The following is a 19136-nucleotide window of genomic DNA, read 5'->3' on the forward strand; positions in this document are numbered from 1 at the left end:
AAAGTACTACTTAAGTCGTTGTTTGGGGGTATCTGAACTTTACTTTACTGTTTATATATTTGACAACATTTACTTTTACTTCACTACATTCCTAAAGGAAATAATGTACTTTTTACTTGATACATTTTCCCTGACACCCAAAAGTTATTCATTACATTTTGAATGCTTAGCAGGAAATGGTTCAATTCACACACTTATCAAGAGAACATCCCTGGTCATCCCTACTGCCTCTGATCTGGAGGACTCACTAAACAGAGAACATCCCAGGTCATCCCTACTACCTCTGATCTGGTGGACTCACTAACCAGGGAACATCCCTGGTCATCCCTACTGCCTCTGATCTGGGGACTCACTAAACAGAGACCATCCCTGGTCATCCCTACTGCCTCTGATCTGGGGACTCGCTAAACAGAGACCATCCCTGGTCATCCCTACTGCCTCTGATCTGGTGGACTCACTAAACAGAGAACATCCCTGGTCATCCCTACTGCCTCTGATCTGGAAGACTCACTAAACACAATTGCTTTGTTTGTAAATGATGACTGAGTGTTGGAGAGTGACCCTGGCTATCTGTTAAAAAAACAAACAAGAAATTTGTGCCTTCTGGTTTGCTTAATATAAGGTGAATAATGTGAAATGATTTATACTTTTACTTTTGATATTTAAGTATATTTAAAACCAAATACATTTAGACTTTTACCAAACAAATACTTGTATTATTTTACTGGGTCACTTTTCTATTCATGTATCTTTACTTTTACTCAAGTATGACAATTGGGTACTTTTTCCACCACTACTGAAAGGCATACATCCAACCACATACTGTAGATTTATTCAAGTCTACCGTTGCAGCCAAATATACTTAGCCCTGTGCTGGTGAAAGATCGGCAAGCAGATTGAATGTAGTTTTATATATACAAACCATGAAGATATCAAAGAAGCAGTAAGAGGGTTTGTCCAAGTAAAGTGGACTCTTATAGTTACGTAATGTACCAGAAAAAAACACTGTTTATCAGAGGGAAGTTACTCTTTAACAGACTGTCTGAATCCATTGCACTGCTCTGTGTTAATATGGATTGAAAACCTACTACTACAAGAATCTGGCTGTTAGTACTTCAGTCATTTCTTTACCATGTTCTGCTGAAATAGGTAGGTCAATTGTGCTACCAAAGTGGGTATACTTTATGCTAACATTGACCTTAACCTCATAAAGCAACCTGGCACAATCGCCTGCAGTGTGTGTGTGTGTGTGTGTGTGTGTGTGTGTGTGTGTGTGTGTGTGTGTGTGTGTGTGTGTGTGTGTGTGTGTGTGTGTGTGTGTGTGTGTGTGTGTGTGTGTGTGTGTGTGTGTGGTGTGTGTGTGTGTGTGTGTGTGTGCGTGCGTGCGTGCGAGTGTGTGTGTGTGTGTGTGTGAGAGAGAGAGAGAGAGAGAGAGAGAGAGAGAGAGAGACAGGTGCCTCTGAGTTAAGAGCTGCTGGCAACATTTGCTTGCTGAACAGCATACAGTACTGTGGAGTCCTTAACCAACCCCTCTTGTCACTCCCCCTCCTCTCCCCTCAGCGCCCACACCGTTGGTTTCCCTCCTGTGGATCACATACCAGCAGCCAAACAACTGTCAGGGGTTATGGTGGTTCGGGTCCTAAACCTAAATCAGGTCTGAACTTGATCTCATCTGGTCTCTTTCCCTTTTTCTAACACCCACTCTTCCTCCCAAAATACCGATGTTCACATCTCACTCTTTTTCTCTACCCTCTCTTGGTCTCTCTCTTTCAACCTTTCACACGGCCTCTCCCGGTCTCTTTCTCTCTCTCTCTCTAGAGATCTTTTTCCATTTCCTCTTCACAAGTAACTATTTTCTAAGATCCCTCGTTCTTGTAATAAAACTGACCTAAAGTGACCCTTTCTGCATTCCAGAGGCTCCCTGTTTCTGTCCCAGTGGAGTTCTCTGTAATATCTGTGAAGGTGGAAAGGAGAAAGGTATTAAAGAGAGAGTGAATGTATATATTTTCCGGTGCAATCCTATCCCTGCTCTAGTCTGCCAGTAGTGTCACATGCTTTCTCAGATTGTTTACTGGTTTAGCCTCTCTAAGCTCTCACACACCCCCTCTCTGCCTTTAGCCCTCCCATTTTCTCACCAAGAACCAAAGCTGAAACACAGCCACAGTGCGCCAAAGCAGGCAATCGCTGAAGAGTGGGTGAACTTTTTTTGTCCAGATTGTTTTTCTCAAGGTCCACTCTCTCAGGACAAATGTGAGTACCCGATGACTTCAGAACCTTTGGGGTCAGAGAGGACTCGCTATTTGGGTCAGACAGGGGCTGGGTTGGGAGGGTATTTATATCCTTTGGAAGGTTGAGAGGGGTCTCTAGACTTCTAACAAAGAATGTGCGGACAGAGACTTCTACAAACAAAGGCATGAGCATTGGTACTATTCCTCGTCAGGCTGTTGAGAGGAAAATGGATTGTGTTAATGGTATGCAATACTGTATTTGGATACAGATAATTGTAATATCTCTCAATGCCTTTTGAAATGATGCATTAGGCTATTAGCCGGCCAATGCCCTATGTGTTAACTCAATTCTCCACAAGTTTCATTTGTAAACATTTGTGCCTTAAAAGACAGACACAACTCCATATTTGGAGAACAAATCACACTATACTCCTTGATAAAAATATGTCTGCACAAATGATTTTGCATAAATGTCTCAAAGTGTGTCTCATAAATGTATAATGGTCTGTGTCTGTTTGTCTGTCCGTCTGTGTGTGGAGATCATTTAGACGTGGCGACATGGCTACTGATGTTGACCAACAGCCAGTTTCCAAAAATGTTCCTTGCTGGTGTGTGTGTGTGTGTATGTGTGTGTGTGTTTGTGTGTGTGTGTGTGTATGTGTGTGTGTGTGTGTGTGTGTGTGTGTGTGTGTGTGTGTGTGTGTGTGTTCGTGTGTATGTGTGTGTGTGTGTGTGTGTGTGTGTGTGTGTGTGTGTGTGTGTGTGTGTGTGTGTGTGTGTGTGTGTGTGTGTGTGTGTGTGTGCGTGTGAGAGAGAGAGAGAGGGCAAAGGGGCGACGTGGACTGAATGTGTAATGGAGACCTTACTGGAGATTTGGGGAGATGAGAGTATCAATGCGGAATTGTCAAACAAACGTATGGGAAACATTTGGGAATGTATGGGAGCAAAAGGCTATTTAAGCAATGCAGACCGGTGTAGGGCAAAGATTTTTTTTTTAAACAATAACGCTCACAGTAGGCTACATTTAATTGAAGGTCGGGATGAAAAGACAACTGTTAATGATTTGACATTATTGACGCGACCACAACCAACCCAGTCGGACCTGTGGACACGTCGTCAGAGACGATCCGGTGCCTGCTGCTGCAAGTCCAAACCAGGCAATGAACAGTTCGTCATTTGAAATGGACGATTCCTTCCCCAGTGGTAAATTGACAGTAGGTTATGCATAGCAATGGCACACTGTAAGTTAACGTGCGCTAGCTAGCAAAACATTATAACAACGTTAGGCCAAGTAACATTAGCCTGTGATTAGTCCACTGATGACGCACACCGCTATGCATAGCAATGATACACTGTAGAAATGGCAATGGTGCATAGCAATGATACACTGTAAATATCCGGTAGATAGCTAATAACATTAGGCCGTGTAACGTTAGGATAGGCTGTGAGTTATGTTGTTTTTCTAAAACATAAAAAACAAGACTAAGCCAATTCAGCATTTTGTTAATTATTTTTTATTTTTTTGCAAAGCCTAGAGATTCTGTTTTTGCTTGTTAAAATACTGCTTTGTGGTGTTCATATTGCTTCATCGTGTTAATACTGCTTTGTTGTGTTAATACTACTTCCTCCTGTTAATACTACTTCCTCCTGTTAATACTACTTCCTCCTGTTAATACTACTTCCTCCTGTTAATACTACTTCCTCCTGTTAATACTACTTCCTCCTGTTAATACTACTTCCTCCTGTTAATACTACTATGTTGTGTTAATTAATACTGCTTCGTCGTGTCCACGATTTTTCCTGTACCCAAGAAAGAAAAGGTAACGGAACTAATTGACTATCGCTTCTGTCATCATGAAGTGCTTTGAGAGACTAGTCAAGGATCATATCACCTCTACCTTACCTGACACCCTAGACCCACTCCAATTTGCTTACCAATAGATCCACATACGATGCAGTCACCATCACACTGCACGTGACCCTATCTCATCTGGACAAGAGGAATACCTACAGTTGAAGTCAGACGTTTACATACACCTTAGCTAAATACATTTAAACTCAGTTTGTCACAATTCCTGACATTTAATCCTAGTAAATATTCTGTTTTAGGTCAGTTAGGATCACTACTTTATTTTAAGGATGTGAAACGTCAGAATAATATTTTGAATATTGAATTTTGGCTCATTCCTCCTGACAGAGCTGGTGTAACTGAGTCAGATTTGTAGGCCTCCTTGTTCACACACGCGTTTTCAGTTCTGCCCACAAATTTTCTATGGGATTGAGGTCAGAGCTTTGTGATGCCCACTCCACTACCTTGACTTTGTTGTCCTTAAGCCATTTTGCCACAACTTCGGAAGTATGCTTGGGGTCATTGTCCATTTGGAAGACCCATTTGCGACCAAGCTTTAACTTCCTGACTGATGTTTTGAGATGTTGCTTCAATATATCCACATAATTTTCCTTTCTCATGATGCCATCTTTTTTGTGTTGTGCACCTGTCCCTTGTGCAGCAAAGCACCCCCACAACATGATGCTTCCACCCCAGTGCTTCATGGTTGGGATGGTGTTCTTCGACTTGCAAGCCTCCCCCTTTTCCTCCAAACATAACGGTGGTCATTATGGCCAAACAGTTGTATTTTTGTTTCATCAGACCAGAGGACATTTCTCCAAAAAGTACAATCTTTGTCCCCATGTGCAGTTGCAAACCGTAGTCTGGCTTTTTCATGGCGGTTTTGGAGCGGCCTTTCAGGTTATGTCGATATAGGACTCGTTTTACTGTGGATATAGATACTTTTGTACATGTTTCCTCCAGTATCTTCACAAGGTCCTTTGCTGTTGTTCTGCGATTGATTTGCACTTTTCGCTCCAAAGTGCGTTTATCTCTAGGAGACAGAACGCGTCTTCTTCCTGAGCGGTATGACGGCTGCGTGGTCCCATGGTGTTTATACTTGCGTACTATTGTTTGTAAAGATGAACGTGGTACTTTCAGGCGTTTAGAAATTGCTCCCAAGGATGAACCAGACTTATGAAGGTCTACAATTTTGTTTCTGAGGTCTTGGCTGATTTCTTTTGATTTTCCCATGATGTCAAGCAAAGAGGCACTGAGTTTGAAGGTAGGCGTTGAAATACATCCACAGGTGCACCTCCAGTTGACTCAAATTATGTCAATTAGCCTATCAGAAGCCATACATCATCATCTAAGCTGTTCTAAAGGCACAGTCAACTTAGTGTATGTAAACTTCTGACCCACTGGAATTGTGATACAGTGAATTTTAAGTGAAATAATCTCTGTAAACAATTATTGGAAAAATGACTTGTGTTTTGCACAAAGTAGATGTGCTAACCGACTTGCCAAAACTATAATTTGTAAACAAAACATTTGTGGAGTGGTTGAAAAACTAGTTTTAAATGACTCCAACCTAATTATGTAAACTTCTGACTTCAACTGTATGTAAGAATGCTGTTTATTGACTATAGCTCAGCATTCAACACCATAGTACCCTCCAAGCTCATCATTAAGCTCGGGGCCCTGGGTCTGAACCCCGCCCTGTGCAAGTGGGTCCTGGACTTCCTGACGGGCCGCACCCCAGGTGGTGAAGGTAGGAACACAGGGGCCCCACACGTGTACGTGCTCTGCCCCCTCCTGTACTCCCTGTTCACCCATGACTGCGTGGCCATGCACGCCTCCAACTCCAATCAAGTTTGCAGATGACACTACAGTAGTAGGCCTGATTACCAACAATGATGAGACAGCCTACAGGGAGGAGGCGAGGGCCCTGGGAGTGTGGCGCCAGAGCGAATTTATGAACGGACCACTTCGCTAAGCTATGAATGACGTGAATAATCAAGTCAACAAACATTGGGTAGTTAGTTAGATAGTATAAAGTAAATATACTGGCAAGTTTGATGTACTAGTAGGCAACATACCCGGTATATACTGCTGTAATGTGGTTCGTAAACAAATTGTCCGCCAACACAACTTATTTTGAAAAGTCATTACATTATTACATTGCTCAACATCTTAACATTTGTCATAATTAGTTAAAGCAACGAATTTGTATCCTCTCTCATTGGACTTCGGCTGCATATTGTCCGCCATTTTCTTCACATCTGAAAACGTTGTGAAGCCATGCCCATTTTCTGCAGAATTGCATTATGGGCCCTAAGAGCACGGAAATAGTGTCCTCTGCTTGTCTACTTTGTATTTTGGTGAATTTAGTACGACATCCGGGAACTTTTGGCATACTAACTATATCCATACTATGACCAATAAGCATACTATATACGCAATTTACGTCACATTTATGGTTAGTGCAGTTCGTATGAGTATTCGAACACAGCTCTTGTGTGCCTATGCTACTACTGTAGAATACTGTAGAATACTATACTAGACACTGTAGTACCCCTCGATCATGTGTAGTAATCACTATATAACGTTGTAATATACTGTAGAATACAATAGTAAATACTACGGTATACTACATACCACAAAACACCACAGTAAATACTACAGTAATGTTCACAAAAACACTGCAGTAATTACTATGGTATATACTACAATATACAATTTCCATACCCCCCCCCCCCCCCGCCATATCCTAATTTGTGTCACCCATAAGTGAGAAACCAACTGTACATGCCAAGTATAGACCATATATTGTGTTCCCTACAGGCTACATTCAGACCTCAGTCTTATCTACATACCTACCTACAGGTTATGGAAAATGTGCTCTTTGAGTATTTTGTCCAGTAGGGTTCCTCAAGGACAAGCCCCCACTGCTATGTCAAAGGCAACGAAACAAAAATGCAACAGTAATGTCCGCAAAAACACTACAGTAAATAATACTGTATGTTACAGTCCACAAAAACACTACAGTAATTACTATAGTATAGACTACAGTATTTTTTTTCTTACTGGAGTATTTAGACTGTAGTAAACTATAAATACTACAGTATACTACTTGTCTGTAAAACTACAGTAAATACCACAGTATTCCCTTTTAGTGTTTTTGCGGACTACTATATGATTTTTTCATGTGGGGATGTACCTCTTCAGAGACATTGTATATTGTTTCATCCCTTGCTGCTGCTCTAATGGACTCCCCCCCCCCCAAAACAAACTTAAGGGGTACTTTAAAGTATTTTTACCTACGTACTTTGCACCACTGCTAGAAACAAAGCGTAGCTTAACTAACCCTTTGGCTCAACTTACTCCACTCTCCACCAGCGTAGTTACTTAGCCTAACTTGCTTTGCTATGAAGTCCCTAAAGAAGCTAGGCTTTTTCATCAACCTTTGTTTTTACGGCATTGCGCAGAGGATACGTTTTGGCTTATTGTTAGAATACCTGGTCACTTTAAAATGAAAGAGGGAGCCTCCCCAGTGAGCAAAATTACATTGAAATGACCACTAAAAGATGTATATGCTGAAAATACATTTTTTTTTGTTAATTGTTTCTATGGACAAAGTTCAACCACTCATACATTAACTGATCTACTAGTCAATAAAGAAAGCATTATATTATATGTATCATTGCTCTTACCTGTCACATGCACTTTCAAAAGCTTTAACAACTGATAATGATCATGATCAAATTTATTGGACCAACAGAAAAAACAACAACAGAGCACTTCTCAGGACTGTTACGAAAACGTTTTTTTGTTGTTGTTGTTGTGCTATTAGTGTAATTAATATGCGGTTGTTTATCTACCTTTTAATTGAATGCACTGACTGTAAGTTGCTCTGGATAAGAGCGTCTGCTAATATCTCAAATGTAAATGTAAAAAAAAAATGAACACTTGCAAAGCACATAGTATTATTCTATTCTAAACAAGACACAGGTCTTGCTCCCCTGCTCTGACGTTGCTGACCCATGCCAGAGCTTAAAACGTCTGAACCAATATAGACGTCTATGTTTCACAAGTTTGGACAACAGTAGAGAACAGCGGAGCAGGGTCCCCCCCCCCCCCCCTCACCAATGCAGTGGCGCACAGAGTGCATTAAAATACAGTAAAGTACACTGTTTAGTTCAGTACATTAGAGTACAGTAGGGTACAATAGAGTACATAATACTGTACTTTACTATGTTCTGTACTGTACTGTATTGTACTCTACTCTACTGTACTGAACTATACTCTACTGTTCTTTACTATACTGTACTGTCCAAATCTGAACCAATTATAGATGTTGATGTTTAGTTCAAATGTTTTGTCCGGTCTGGACCAGATGTCTGTGGACATTAAAATCAAGGCCGGTCTGGACCGAAAAATGACGTCTGTGGATGTTTAAATCAAGGCCAGGGGAGATGGACCAAATATGGACGTCAAATCAAATCAAATCAAATTGTATTTGTCACATACACATGGTTAGCAGATGTTAATGCGAGTGTAGCGAAATGCTTGTGCTTCCAGTTCCGACAATCCAGTAATAACCAACAAGTAATCTAACTAACAATTACAAAACTAATATCTTATACACAGTGTAAGGGGATAAAGAATATGTACATAAAGATATGAATGAGTGATGGTGCGTCTTTTCAACGTTCATGGACAACGACGTCGGACGGTGCTCACTGGGTCCGGATGGAATGATCAGTTATGTAGAGACATTTTGTTGAGGTATAAATCTTGTTCTGTCTCTATTCCTCACCTGTCAGATGCTTCACCTGACAGCAGGACGAGTCGGGTGCTTGCTTTCCAGGCGCGCGGTGGTGGGACTGACCAACAGTGGTGCGAGGATGTCAAGCCACCACGGTATTCTTTGACATGGCATGCGTGCATAATTGTCTGTAGGAAAAAACATTTATTTTCAGTATAAATGTATCCCAAAAAAATTCATCACAATACACATATCCTAGTTTGTTGTGTAAATCCTAATTTTATTCGAGCAAGTTGAATTTGAAATGGCATGGCCTACTGCGCCATTGCATGTATTATCAGCAGATGGCGCTGTTGGCTTTAAGTGGTGAATGGTTTTACAAGCGCAAGGACCTGAGGTCTTATCACCCAGTGTAATGTCTACTTCTCTAACGTCTATAAACCTCTAAACCCCACCTTACAACTCCCTTTACCTCAACCTCCCCCTCACATAATCAATATTGTGTCCTATCGCTCCTGTACTGTAGAGGTATCTGACCAGGTGGACATGTCCCAGCCAATGTACTGGGATCGTCTGGACACCCCTCTGCCAGACAGAGCATGGATTGATGTCCTTGATTCTAAGGATAAGAGCCTGAAACAGAAGGAGAAGGGGCCATGGACTGCACTGTCCAAGGAGGAAAAAATAGCCTGTAATCCCCTCTCAATTCATTTAAAACAGCTTTATTGGCATGGGAAACACACTGAACGTTTACATTGCCAAAGCAAATTAAGATGTACTGTCTCATTCCTTCTCATTTTACAGCCTTTCATCCTGCTACCCTTAATATTTCTCCTTCTCTGTCCCAGTGTACAGGCTGAAGTTCAACCACACCTACCCTGAGATGAAGAAGCCGTCCCATGAGTGGAAGACCGTGATTGGTGGGATGTTCATCTTCTTTGGCATCACTGGTCTGGTGGTGTTTTGGCAGGGCCACTATGGTACGAATTCTCATGGTTGATTGCTAAACTTGATAGACTTCCTCGAGCCTGTATCACACATGTTCCATCCTCAAAGCTGCTGCTCTCTTTCTCCCTTGTGTCGCACAGTGTACCCACCTCAACCTCACACTTTTGGTGAGGAGTGGCAGGCTAAGCAGATCCAGAGGATGCTGGACATGCGGGTCAACCCGATTGAGGGCTTTTCTGCCAAGTGGGACTACAAGAACAAACAATGGAAGTAAATTAAGTAATGGAATGGACGGGATACTGTACTGAAATGAGGAGCGGTTGGACTTGACAACACCTTGACCCTCCGTTTAGCCAACAGCCTCTCCTTCCACCATAGCTACCCATCTGAATCCATCCCCATACTGTTTAAGTAAAAAATTACAAAAAACGGTTGGCTTTCTTCTCTCTCCATCTATCTGAGAAAATATGTCTAACAATATGGGCTGCTTGTCCTAATTTCTGCTTTAGCATTCCAGTGGTATTGTGTCTGGTTTGGCCAAAAAGGAAGTGAGTATTGCGGGTTATACAATTGCCTTGGTGGTCCCTGTGGTTCAGATACACTCAACACTAACAAAAAACACAGCCTAGTATACTTCTGTTTTATCCCATAACTGTGAAACTCTTTAAAGACATGCTCCGATACGTTGGCTTAAAAGACATGCACCGGAACTTTGGCTTTAAAGACATGCTTTGGTACTTTGGCTTTAAAGACATGCACCGGAACTTTGGCTTTAAAGACATGCACCGGAACTTTGGCTTTAAAGACATGCTCCGATACTTTGGCTTTAAAGACATGCTCTGGTACTTTGGTGACAAATAAGTATTTTTTTAGACCTCCCACTTTGGACTGGATGTGTCAATGTGTAGTTCATACATGCATAATCTGAGCAACATTACTGTGTTACCTCAATTAGCCATGAAATCCATAGTTTGAAAGACTGTTTTCTAGAAGCTGTGCTGCACCATATTCCCTACATTTCCCCCCATGTGGGCAAGCCCCCAAGAAATTAGAGTCCGAGCAAATGAGATTCAGCCTCTCGCCATTTGTGACAGCTTGCAAGACTCACCCACAGCAGAGGGAGAGAGAGCAATAGCGTGGTGCACGTACAGTTGAAGACGGGAAGTTTACATACACCTTAGCCAACTACATTTAAACTCAGTTTTTCACAATTCCTGACATTTAATCCCAGTAAAAATTCCCTGTTTTAGGTCAGTTAGGATCACCACTTTATTTTAAGAATGTGAAATGTCAGAATAATAGTAGAGAGAATTTTTTATTTCAGCTTTTATTTCTTTCATCACATTCCCAGTGGGTCAGAAGTTTACATACACTCAATTAGTATTTGGTAGCATTGCCTTTAAATTGTTTGACTTGGGTCAAACGTTTCCCACAATAAGTTGGGTGAATTTTGTCCCATTCCTCCTGACAGAGCTGGTGTAACTGAGTCAGGTTAGTAGGCCTCCGTGATCGCACACACCTTTTCAGTTCTGCCCACAAATGTTCTATAGGATTGAGGTCAGAGCTTTGTGATGGCCACTCCAATACCTTGACTTTGTTGTCCTTAAGCCATTTTGCCACAACTTTGTAAGTATGCGTGGGGTCATTGTCCATTTGGAAGACCCATTTGCGACCAAGCTTTAACTTCCTGACTGATGTCTTGAGATGTTGCTTCAATATATCACATAATTTTCCTCCCTCATGATGCCATCTATTTTGTGTTATGCACCAGTCCCTCCTGCAGCAAAGCACCCCCACAACATGATGCTGTCACCCCCGTGCTTCATGGTTGGTATGGTGTTCTTTGTCGTTGGTCATTATGGCCAAACAGTTGTATTTTGGTTTCATCAGACCAGAGGACATTTCTCCAAAAATTATGATCTTTGTCCTCATGTGCAGTTGCAAACCATAGTCTGGCTTTTTTATAGCGGTTTTGGAGCAGTGGCTTCTTCCTTGCTGAGCGGCCTTTCAGGTTATGTTGATATGGGACTCGTTTTACTGTGGATATAGATACTTTGTACCTGTTTCCTCCAGCAACTTCACAAGGTCCTTTGCACTTTTCGCACCAAAGTACGTTCATCTCTAGGAGACAGAACGCGTCTCCTTCCTGAGCGGTATGATGGCTGCGTGGTCCCATGGTGTTTATACTTGCGTACTAATGTTTGTAAAGATGGACGTGGTAACTTCAGACGTTTGGAAATTACTCCCAAGGATGAACCCGTGGAGGTCTACATTTTTTTCTGAGGTCTTGGTTGATTTATTTTGATTTTCCCATGATGTCAAGCAAAACGGCACTGAGTTTGAAGGTAGGTCTTGAAATACATCCACATGTATCCACAGGTATACACTCCAATTGACTCAAATGATGTCAATTAGCCTATCAGAAGCTTCTGAAGCATTTTATGGAATTTTCTAAGCTGTTTAAAGGCACAGTCAACTAAGTGTAAGTAAACTTCTGAACCATTGTAATTGTGATACAGTGAATTATAAGTGAAGTAATCTGTAAACAATTGTTGGAAAAATTACTTGTGTCATGCACAAAGTAGATGTCCTAACCGACGTGCCAAAACTATAGTTTTTTTAACAAGAAATTTGTGGAGTGAAACACATGTTGTTATGACTCCAACCTAAGTGTATGTAAACTTCCCACTTCAACTGTATCTGCACGTACACTATAAACACAAACTCATGTACATGTGTATAAAATCGAGCACACAGCCATGCAATCTCCATAGACAAACACTGGCAGTAGAATGGCCTTACTGATGAGCGCAGTAACCTTCAACGTGGCATCGTCATAGGATGCAACCTTTCCAACAAGTCAGTTTGTCAAATTTCTGCCCTGCTAGTGCTGCCCTGGACAACTGTAAGTGCTGTTATTGTGAAGTGGAAACGTCTAGGAGCAACAACGGCTCAGCCACGAAGTGGTAGACCACACAATCTCACAGGACGAGACTGCCGAGTGCTGAAGCGCATACAAATCGTCTGTCCTCGGTTGCAACACTCACTATCAAGTTACAAACTGCCTCTGGAAGCAACGTCAGCACAATAACTGTTCGTCGGGAGCTTTCCATGGCCCGAGCAGCCGCACACAAGCCTAAGTTCACCTTGCGCAATGCCAGGTGTCGGCTGGAGTGGTGTAAAGCTTGCCGCTATTGGACTCTGTACCAGTGGAAATGTGTTCTCTGGAGTGATTAATCACGTTTCACCATCTGGCAGTCCGACGCACAAATCTGGGTTTGGCGGATGCAAGGAGAACGCTACCTGCACCAACGCATAGTGCCAACAGTAAAGTGTGGTGGAAGTGGAATACTGGTCTGGGGCTGGTTCTCATGGTTCCCTTAGTTCCAGTGAAGGGAAATCTTAACGCTACAATGACAACAAAAAAATAAAATCAACCCTTGTACCTTTTTGTGTGCTTTCCTTACTTGTAGTGATGATGCTCAGAGCCTCAGACCATACATGATCTTGAACTTGTTTGCCATCTATACTCTCTACTACAAGCATAATCAAATAATTTTCTACAGAAAATACTGATATTCTTTGCAATGTTAGGACTAATTTTAGGTAAGGGACAGCATCAAGCCTTTTAAGGCAGCAATCAGCAATTGAAAAACTAACAAAGCCTCCTCCCTATCCCTGTTTTGGTAAACAGCTGAGGGATGGGGCTGGAGATATGTAACCACTATCAAATTCATAGATGGGAGCAAAGACTGCCCATCCATGATGTCAAAATTATAGTTTTAACCATGAGGTTATATATTGTTTGTTTACATTTTCTTTGTTTATAAACATTGGAGTAAAATAAGCTCATTTTGGGTTCCGGTGGGGCACGAAAGTTGAACTAAGCTCATGAGGTGTTTATTTAATAGTTATATTCTTCAAGAATCAATGGGTGCATATTCACTTATAATTTCAAAAAATGTACAGTACCAGTCAAAAGTTTGGACATGCTGACTCATTCAAGGTTTTTATTTTATTTGACTATTTTCTACATTGTAGAATAATAGTGAAGACGTCACAACTATGAAATAACACGTAGTGTTACGTCACACGTAGTGTTACGTCACAACTATGAAATAACACGTAGGAATCATGTAGTAACCAAAAAACTTGTTAAACAAATCAAAGTGTATTTTAGATTCTTCGAAGGAGACACCAGTTGCCTCGATGACAGCTTTGCACACTCATTCTCTCAACCAGCTTCACCTGGAATGCTTTTCCAACAGTCTTGAAGGAGTTCCCACCTAGTAAAATTAAAGAAAAACCTTGGAACGAGTAGGTGTGTCCAAACTTTTGACTGGTACTGTATGTAGCAACTACAGATTTTTCCCTTTAATTCAAGGATCTGAGCCTTTATTTCCATTTTCACCTAAAGTGACATTCCCAAATCTAACTGCCTGTAGCTCAAGACCTGAAGCAAGGATATGCATATTCTTGATACCATTTGAAAGGAAACACTTTGAAGTTTGTGGAAATGTGAAATTAATGTAGGAGAAGATAACACATTAGATCTGGTAGAAGATAATACAAAGAAAAAAACGTGTTCTATTTATTTTTTTGTTCCATCTTTGAAATGCAAGAGAAAGGCCATTATATCACTTTGGAGTCGAGGCACAATTTAGATTTTGGCCACTAGATGGCGGTGTATGTGCAACGTTTTAGACTGATCAAATGAACCATTGCATCACTGCCCAAAATGTTGTCAACTGTCCGGGGGGGGGAGACATACACCGGTCCTGTAGAGGTTAAATTAATTTACAGAATAATATATTCATTTGGATGTTCTCTCCTTTAGGATCAAGTCTAGCGAACATTGTAAAGGGATAATGTGATGCTACACTACATTAGCAGTTACAGGATACGCACGGTTTGGTATCGCACAGGAGATTTTCAACCTTAACTTGCCGATATTTCCACAATTCCTGACTTGGAAGACATCTAATATCTTCTAAACATCCATGTCTAGTTGGAGGGGGTTTGTTTGAATTTAGAAATTGCTCTGCTATTTAATGAAATAAATGTTTTGTTCCATGAGGTAATCCAACAATGTGTAAATCGACATCTTGTCTATTTCAAATCATCCGTCATTGATCAAGACACGTGTCATTCCACGTGGCACTTTGGGGTGGACACTCACCCGTCTCAATCAATGAGAGAAGATAAAACATTTAAAAAATAGACAAGATGGCGGCGTACACGTTTTTTATTTTTATTTATTTCACCTTTATTTAACCAGGTAGGCAAGTTGAGAACAAGTTCTCATTTACAATTGCGACCTGGCCAGGATAAAGCAAAGCAGTTCGACACATACAACGACACAGAGTTACACATGGAGTAAAACAAACATACAGTCAATAATACAGCATAAACAAGTCTATATACGATGTGAGCAAATGAGGTGAGATAAGGGAGGTAAAGGCAAAAAAAGGCCATGGTGGCAAAGTAAATACAATATAGCAAGTAAAACACTGGAATGGTAGATTTGCAATGGAAGAATGTGCAAAGTAGAAATAAAAATAATGGGGTGCAAAGGAGCAAAATAAATAAATAAATTAAATACAGTAGGGAAAGAGGTAGTTGTTTGGGCTAAATTATAGGTGGGCTATGTACAGGTGCAGTAATCTGTGAGCTGCTCTGACAGCTGGTGCTTAAAGCTAGTGAGGGAGATAAGTGTTTCCAGTTTCAGAGATTTTTGTAGTTCGTTCCAGTCATTGGCAGCAGAGAACTGGAAGGAGAGGCGGCCAAAGAAAGAATTGGTTTTGGGGGTGATTAGAGAGATGTACCTGCTGGAGCGTGTGCTACAGTTGGGAGATGCTATGGTGACCAGCGAGCTGAGATAAGGGGGGACTTTACCGAGCAGGGTCTTGTAGATGACATGGAGCCAGTGGGTTTGGCAACGAGTATGAAGCGAGGGCCAGCCAACGAGAGCGTACAGGTCGCAATGGTGGGTAGTATATGGGGCTTTGATGACAAAACGGATTGCACTGTGTTAGACTGCATCCAATTTGTTGAGTAGGGTATTGGAGGCTATTTTGTAACTGACATCGCCAAAGTCGAGGATTGGTAGGATGGTCAGTTTTACAAGGGTATATTTGGCAGCATGAGTGAAGGATGCTTTGTTGCGAAATAGGAAGCCAATTCTAGATTTAACTTTGGATTGGAGATGTTTGATATGGGTCTGGAAGGAGAGTTTACAGTCTCACCAGACACCTAAGTATTTGTAGTTGTCCACGTATTCGAAGTCAGAGCTGTCCAGAGTAGTGATGTTGGACAGGCGGGTAGGTGCAGGTAGCGATCGGTTGAAAAGCATGCATTTAGTTTTACTTGTATTTAAGAGCAATTGGAGGCCACGGAAGGAGAGTTGTACGGCATTGAAGCTTGCCTGGAGGGTTGTTAACACAGTGTCCAAAGAAGGGCCAGAAGTATACAGAATGGTGTCGTCTGCGTAGAGGTGGATCAGAGACTCACCAGCAGCAAGAACGACCTCATTGATGTATACAGAGAAGAGAGTCAGTCCAAGAATTGAACCCTGTGGCACCCCCATAGAGACAGCTCCGGACAGCAGACCCTCCGATTTGACACACTGAACTCTATCAGAGAAGTAGTTGGTGAACCAGGCGAGGCAATCATTTGAGAAACCAAGGCTGTCGAGTCTGCCGATGAGCATGTGGTGATTGACTGAGTCGAAAGCCTTGGCCAGATCAATGAATACGGCTGCACAGTAATGTTTCTTATCGATGGAGGTTAAGATATCGTTTAGGACCTTGAGCGTGGCTGAGGTGCACTCATGACCAGCTCTGAAACCAGATTGCATAGCAGAGAAGGTATGGTGAGATTCGAAATGGTCGGTAATCTCTTTGTTGACTTGGCTTTCGAAGACCTTAGAAAGGCATGGTAGGATAGATATAGGTCTGTAGCAGTTTGGGTCAAGTGTCCCCCCTTTGAAGAGGGGGATGACCGCAGCTGCTTTCCAATCTTTGGGAATCTCAATCGACACGAAAGAGAGGTTGAACAGGCTAGTAAATAGGGGTGGCAACAATTTCGGCAGATCATTTTAGAAAGAAAGGGTCCAGATTGTCTAGCCCGGCTGATTTGTAGGGGTCCAGAATTTGCAGCTCTTTCAGAACATCAGCTGAACGGATTTGGGAGAAGGAGAAATGGGGAAGGATTGGGCGAGTTGCTGTGGCGGGTGCAGTGCTGTTGACTGGGGTAGGAGTAGCCAGGTGGAAAGCATGGCCAGCCGTAGAAAAACGCTTATTGAAATTCTCAATTATGGTGGATTTATCAGTAGTGACCGTGTTTCCTATCTTCAGTGCAGTGGGCAGCTGGGAAGAGGTGTTCTTATTCTCCATGGTTGATTACTTCTAAATTCAAACGAACCCCCTGCAACTAGACGTTTAGCAGACATTGGTTGTCTTGAATCGAGTCTAATTGAAGAAGTTGGTTGAAAATTCTGTCCTACTTTAACATGTTCAACAACTAGATCAAAGTCATGCACATTTGGGTGTTCCTCAAATGACGTCTTCTGGCCTTTTCCCTCATCCCTCCCAAAATGAAAATTCTGACATCTCTCCATGTTCCACATTGGTCTTTTATTCAGTTGTATGTAATCTAAGACATAGAACAGACCATGAGACACGCCGTTTGTTCCTCCTTTACCCTATCAATATTCTATTAGCAGTTAAAATGCAAAACATTAACAATGAAATACAAAGTACACATCAATGCAAATATGGAATTTAATAAGGCAATTTGAAGGGACACTACACCAAATATCATAAATAACATTTCAAAGTCAAGCAAATTGTTGTTGTTTTTTATGTTAGTAACCATGATACTATTCTAATGATGGTTTAAATAACTAGTACATAGTGTCAATGCTGTTTCAATTCATTCTTATGCCTCCAGCAAAACATTTTCCATACAACACGAACACACACACACACACACACGGAGGGAACTTCATGTGACAAAGGTCACATTGCAGGAAAAGCCTGCAAGCAGCTTTTTGTTAGCCTGGTCAAGACAAACATGCTATGACAATTCTATAAAGGAGTCGGCAAGAGAGCAGTAACAGACTGGCTAGTGGATTACAGACTGGCATCCAGGCTAGCGTTTTGTGGGGCACAACACTAGAAAAATATATTACTGTCTTGGAATGTGTGATGAAATGGTTCATGATCACTTGGCAGATATTCATCTATAGCAGGGCTCTCCCATCCTGTTCCTGGAGCAGCCAGGGCGTTTAAGTTTGGTGTCGAAATTGGACGTCTATCCACGTCCTAAAATGTTGGGAAAGGCCTTCAAAACCGACCACTAGGGGCAACAGTGAACACTATTACCATCAAGTAGGCTTGGGTTTTGCCAGGGTGTTGTGGATGGCCGAAATCCCATGACTCTGGATCAGAAGGCTGTGTGTTCGATCCCAGTTGTGGACAATATCCCAAACCTTAACACTTACCTTAACCATTCAGAATGAATCCCTAAACTGGACCCTTAACTTCAACATTTGACGTTTGGAGAAATGGAACGATACACTTTGAAATGTTATGTTTGGAGCAACGTGGCCAGCTATTTGCCTGGAGAGCAACCATCCTGCAGGTTTTCACTCCAACCCCAGCTGTAACTAAGCTGAATCAGGTTATCAACCAGATAATTCAATTCTGGTGTGCTACATTAGGGTTGGAGTGTAAAACCTACAGAACGGTAGCTCTCCAGGAACAGGGTTGGAGTGAAAACCTACAGAACGGTAGCTCTCCAGGAGCAGAGCCCTGATCTATAGTATATTCATAAGTAAAGAGAAAACCTTGTCCCCAGAGAATCAAATAATATGGTGTTCTTGAGATATCAGAAAATAACAGAAAATAATTAGGAGAGGATCAAGATCCTAAGCAGGGTGGACCTGAACAAACTGTTGCTAACTAAATACCCCGGAGGGCCAGTCCTGGAACTAAATACCCCGGAGTGCCCAGTCCTGGAACTAAATACCCCTGAGGGCCCGGTCCTGGAACTAAATACCCCGGAGGGCCCGGTCCTGGAACTAAATACCCCGGAGGGCCCGGTCCTGGAACTAAATACCCCGGAGGGCCCGGTCCTGGAACTAAATACCCCGGAGTGCCCGGTCCTGGAACTAAATACCCCGGAGTGCCCGGTCCTGGAACTAAATACCCCGGAGTGCCCGGTCCTGGAACTAAATACCCCTGAGGGCCCGGTCCTGGAACTAAATACCCCGGAGGGCCCGGTCCTGGAACTAAATACCCCGGAGGGCCCGGTCCTGGAACTAAATACCCCGGAGGGCCCGGTCCTGGAACTAAATACCCCG

General features: G+C 42.1%; 1 protein-coding gene across 1 annotated transcript; it reads left to right on the top strand.

The window, feature by feature from the left end:
• The first annotated feature begins 2118 nt into the window (after positions 1–2118).
• LOC135527776 (cytochrome c oxidase subunit 4 isoform 2, mitochondrial-like) lies at positions 2119–10362 on the top strand. Its single transcript, XM_064956332.1, has 5 exons — positions 2119–2250; positions 8883–8979; positions 9351–9515; positions 9673–9804; positions 9913–10362. The coding sequence occupies exons 2-5, from the start codon at positions 8883–8885 to the stop codon at positions 10044–10046; spliced, it is 528 nt and encodes a 175-aa protein (XP_064812404.1). The 5' UTR covers positions 2119–2250; the 3' UTR covers positions 10047–10362.
• Positions 10363–19136: the final 8774 nt, after the last annotated feature.

The sequence above is a fragment of the Oncorhynchus masou genome, chromosome 33 (genome assembly GCF_036934945.1).
Source record: "Oncorhynchus masou masou isolate Uvic2021 chromosome 33, UVic_Omas_1.1, whole genome shotgun sequence".
NCBI classification, from domain to species: Eukaryota; Metazoa; Chordata; class Actinopteri; order Salmoniformes; family Salmonidae; genus Oncorhynchus; species Oncorhynchus masou.

Bases quoted from the DNA above. Each gene is read 5' to 3' on its own strand.
- LOC135527776 (XM_064956332.1), top strand. From the start codon at position 8,883: ATGCTTCACCTGACAGCAGGACGAGTCGGGTGCTTGCTTTCCAGGCGC. The intron at 8,980-9,350 runs GTATTCTTTGAC...CCTGTACTGTAG, and splicing joins GAGGATGTCAAGCCACCACG to AGGTATCTGACCAGGTGGAC. The intron at 9,516-9,672 runs GTAATCCCCTCT...TCTCTGTCCCAG, and splicing joins CAAGGAGGAAAAAATAGCCT to TGTACAGGCTGAAGTTCAAC.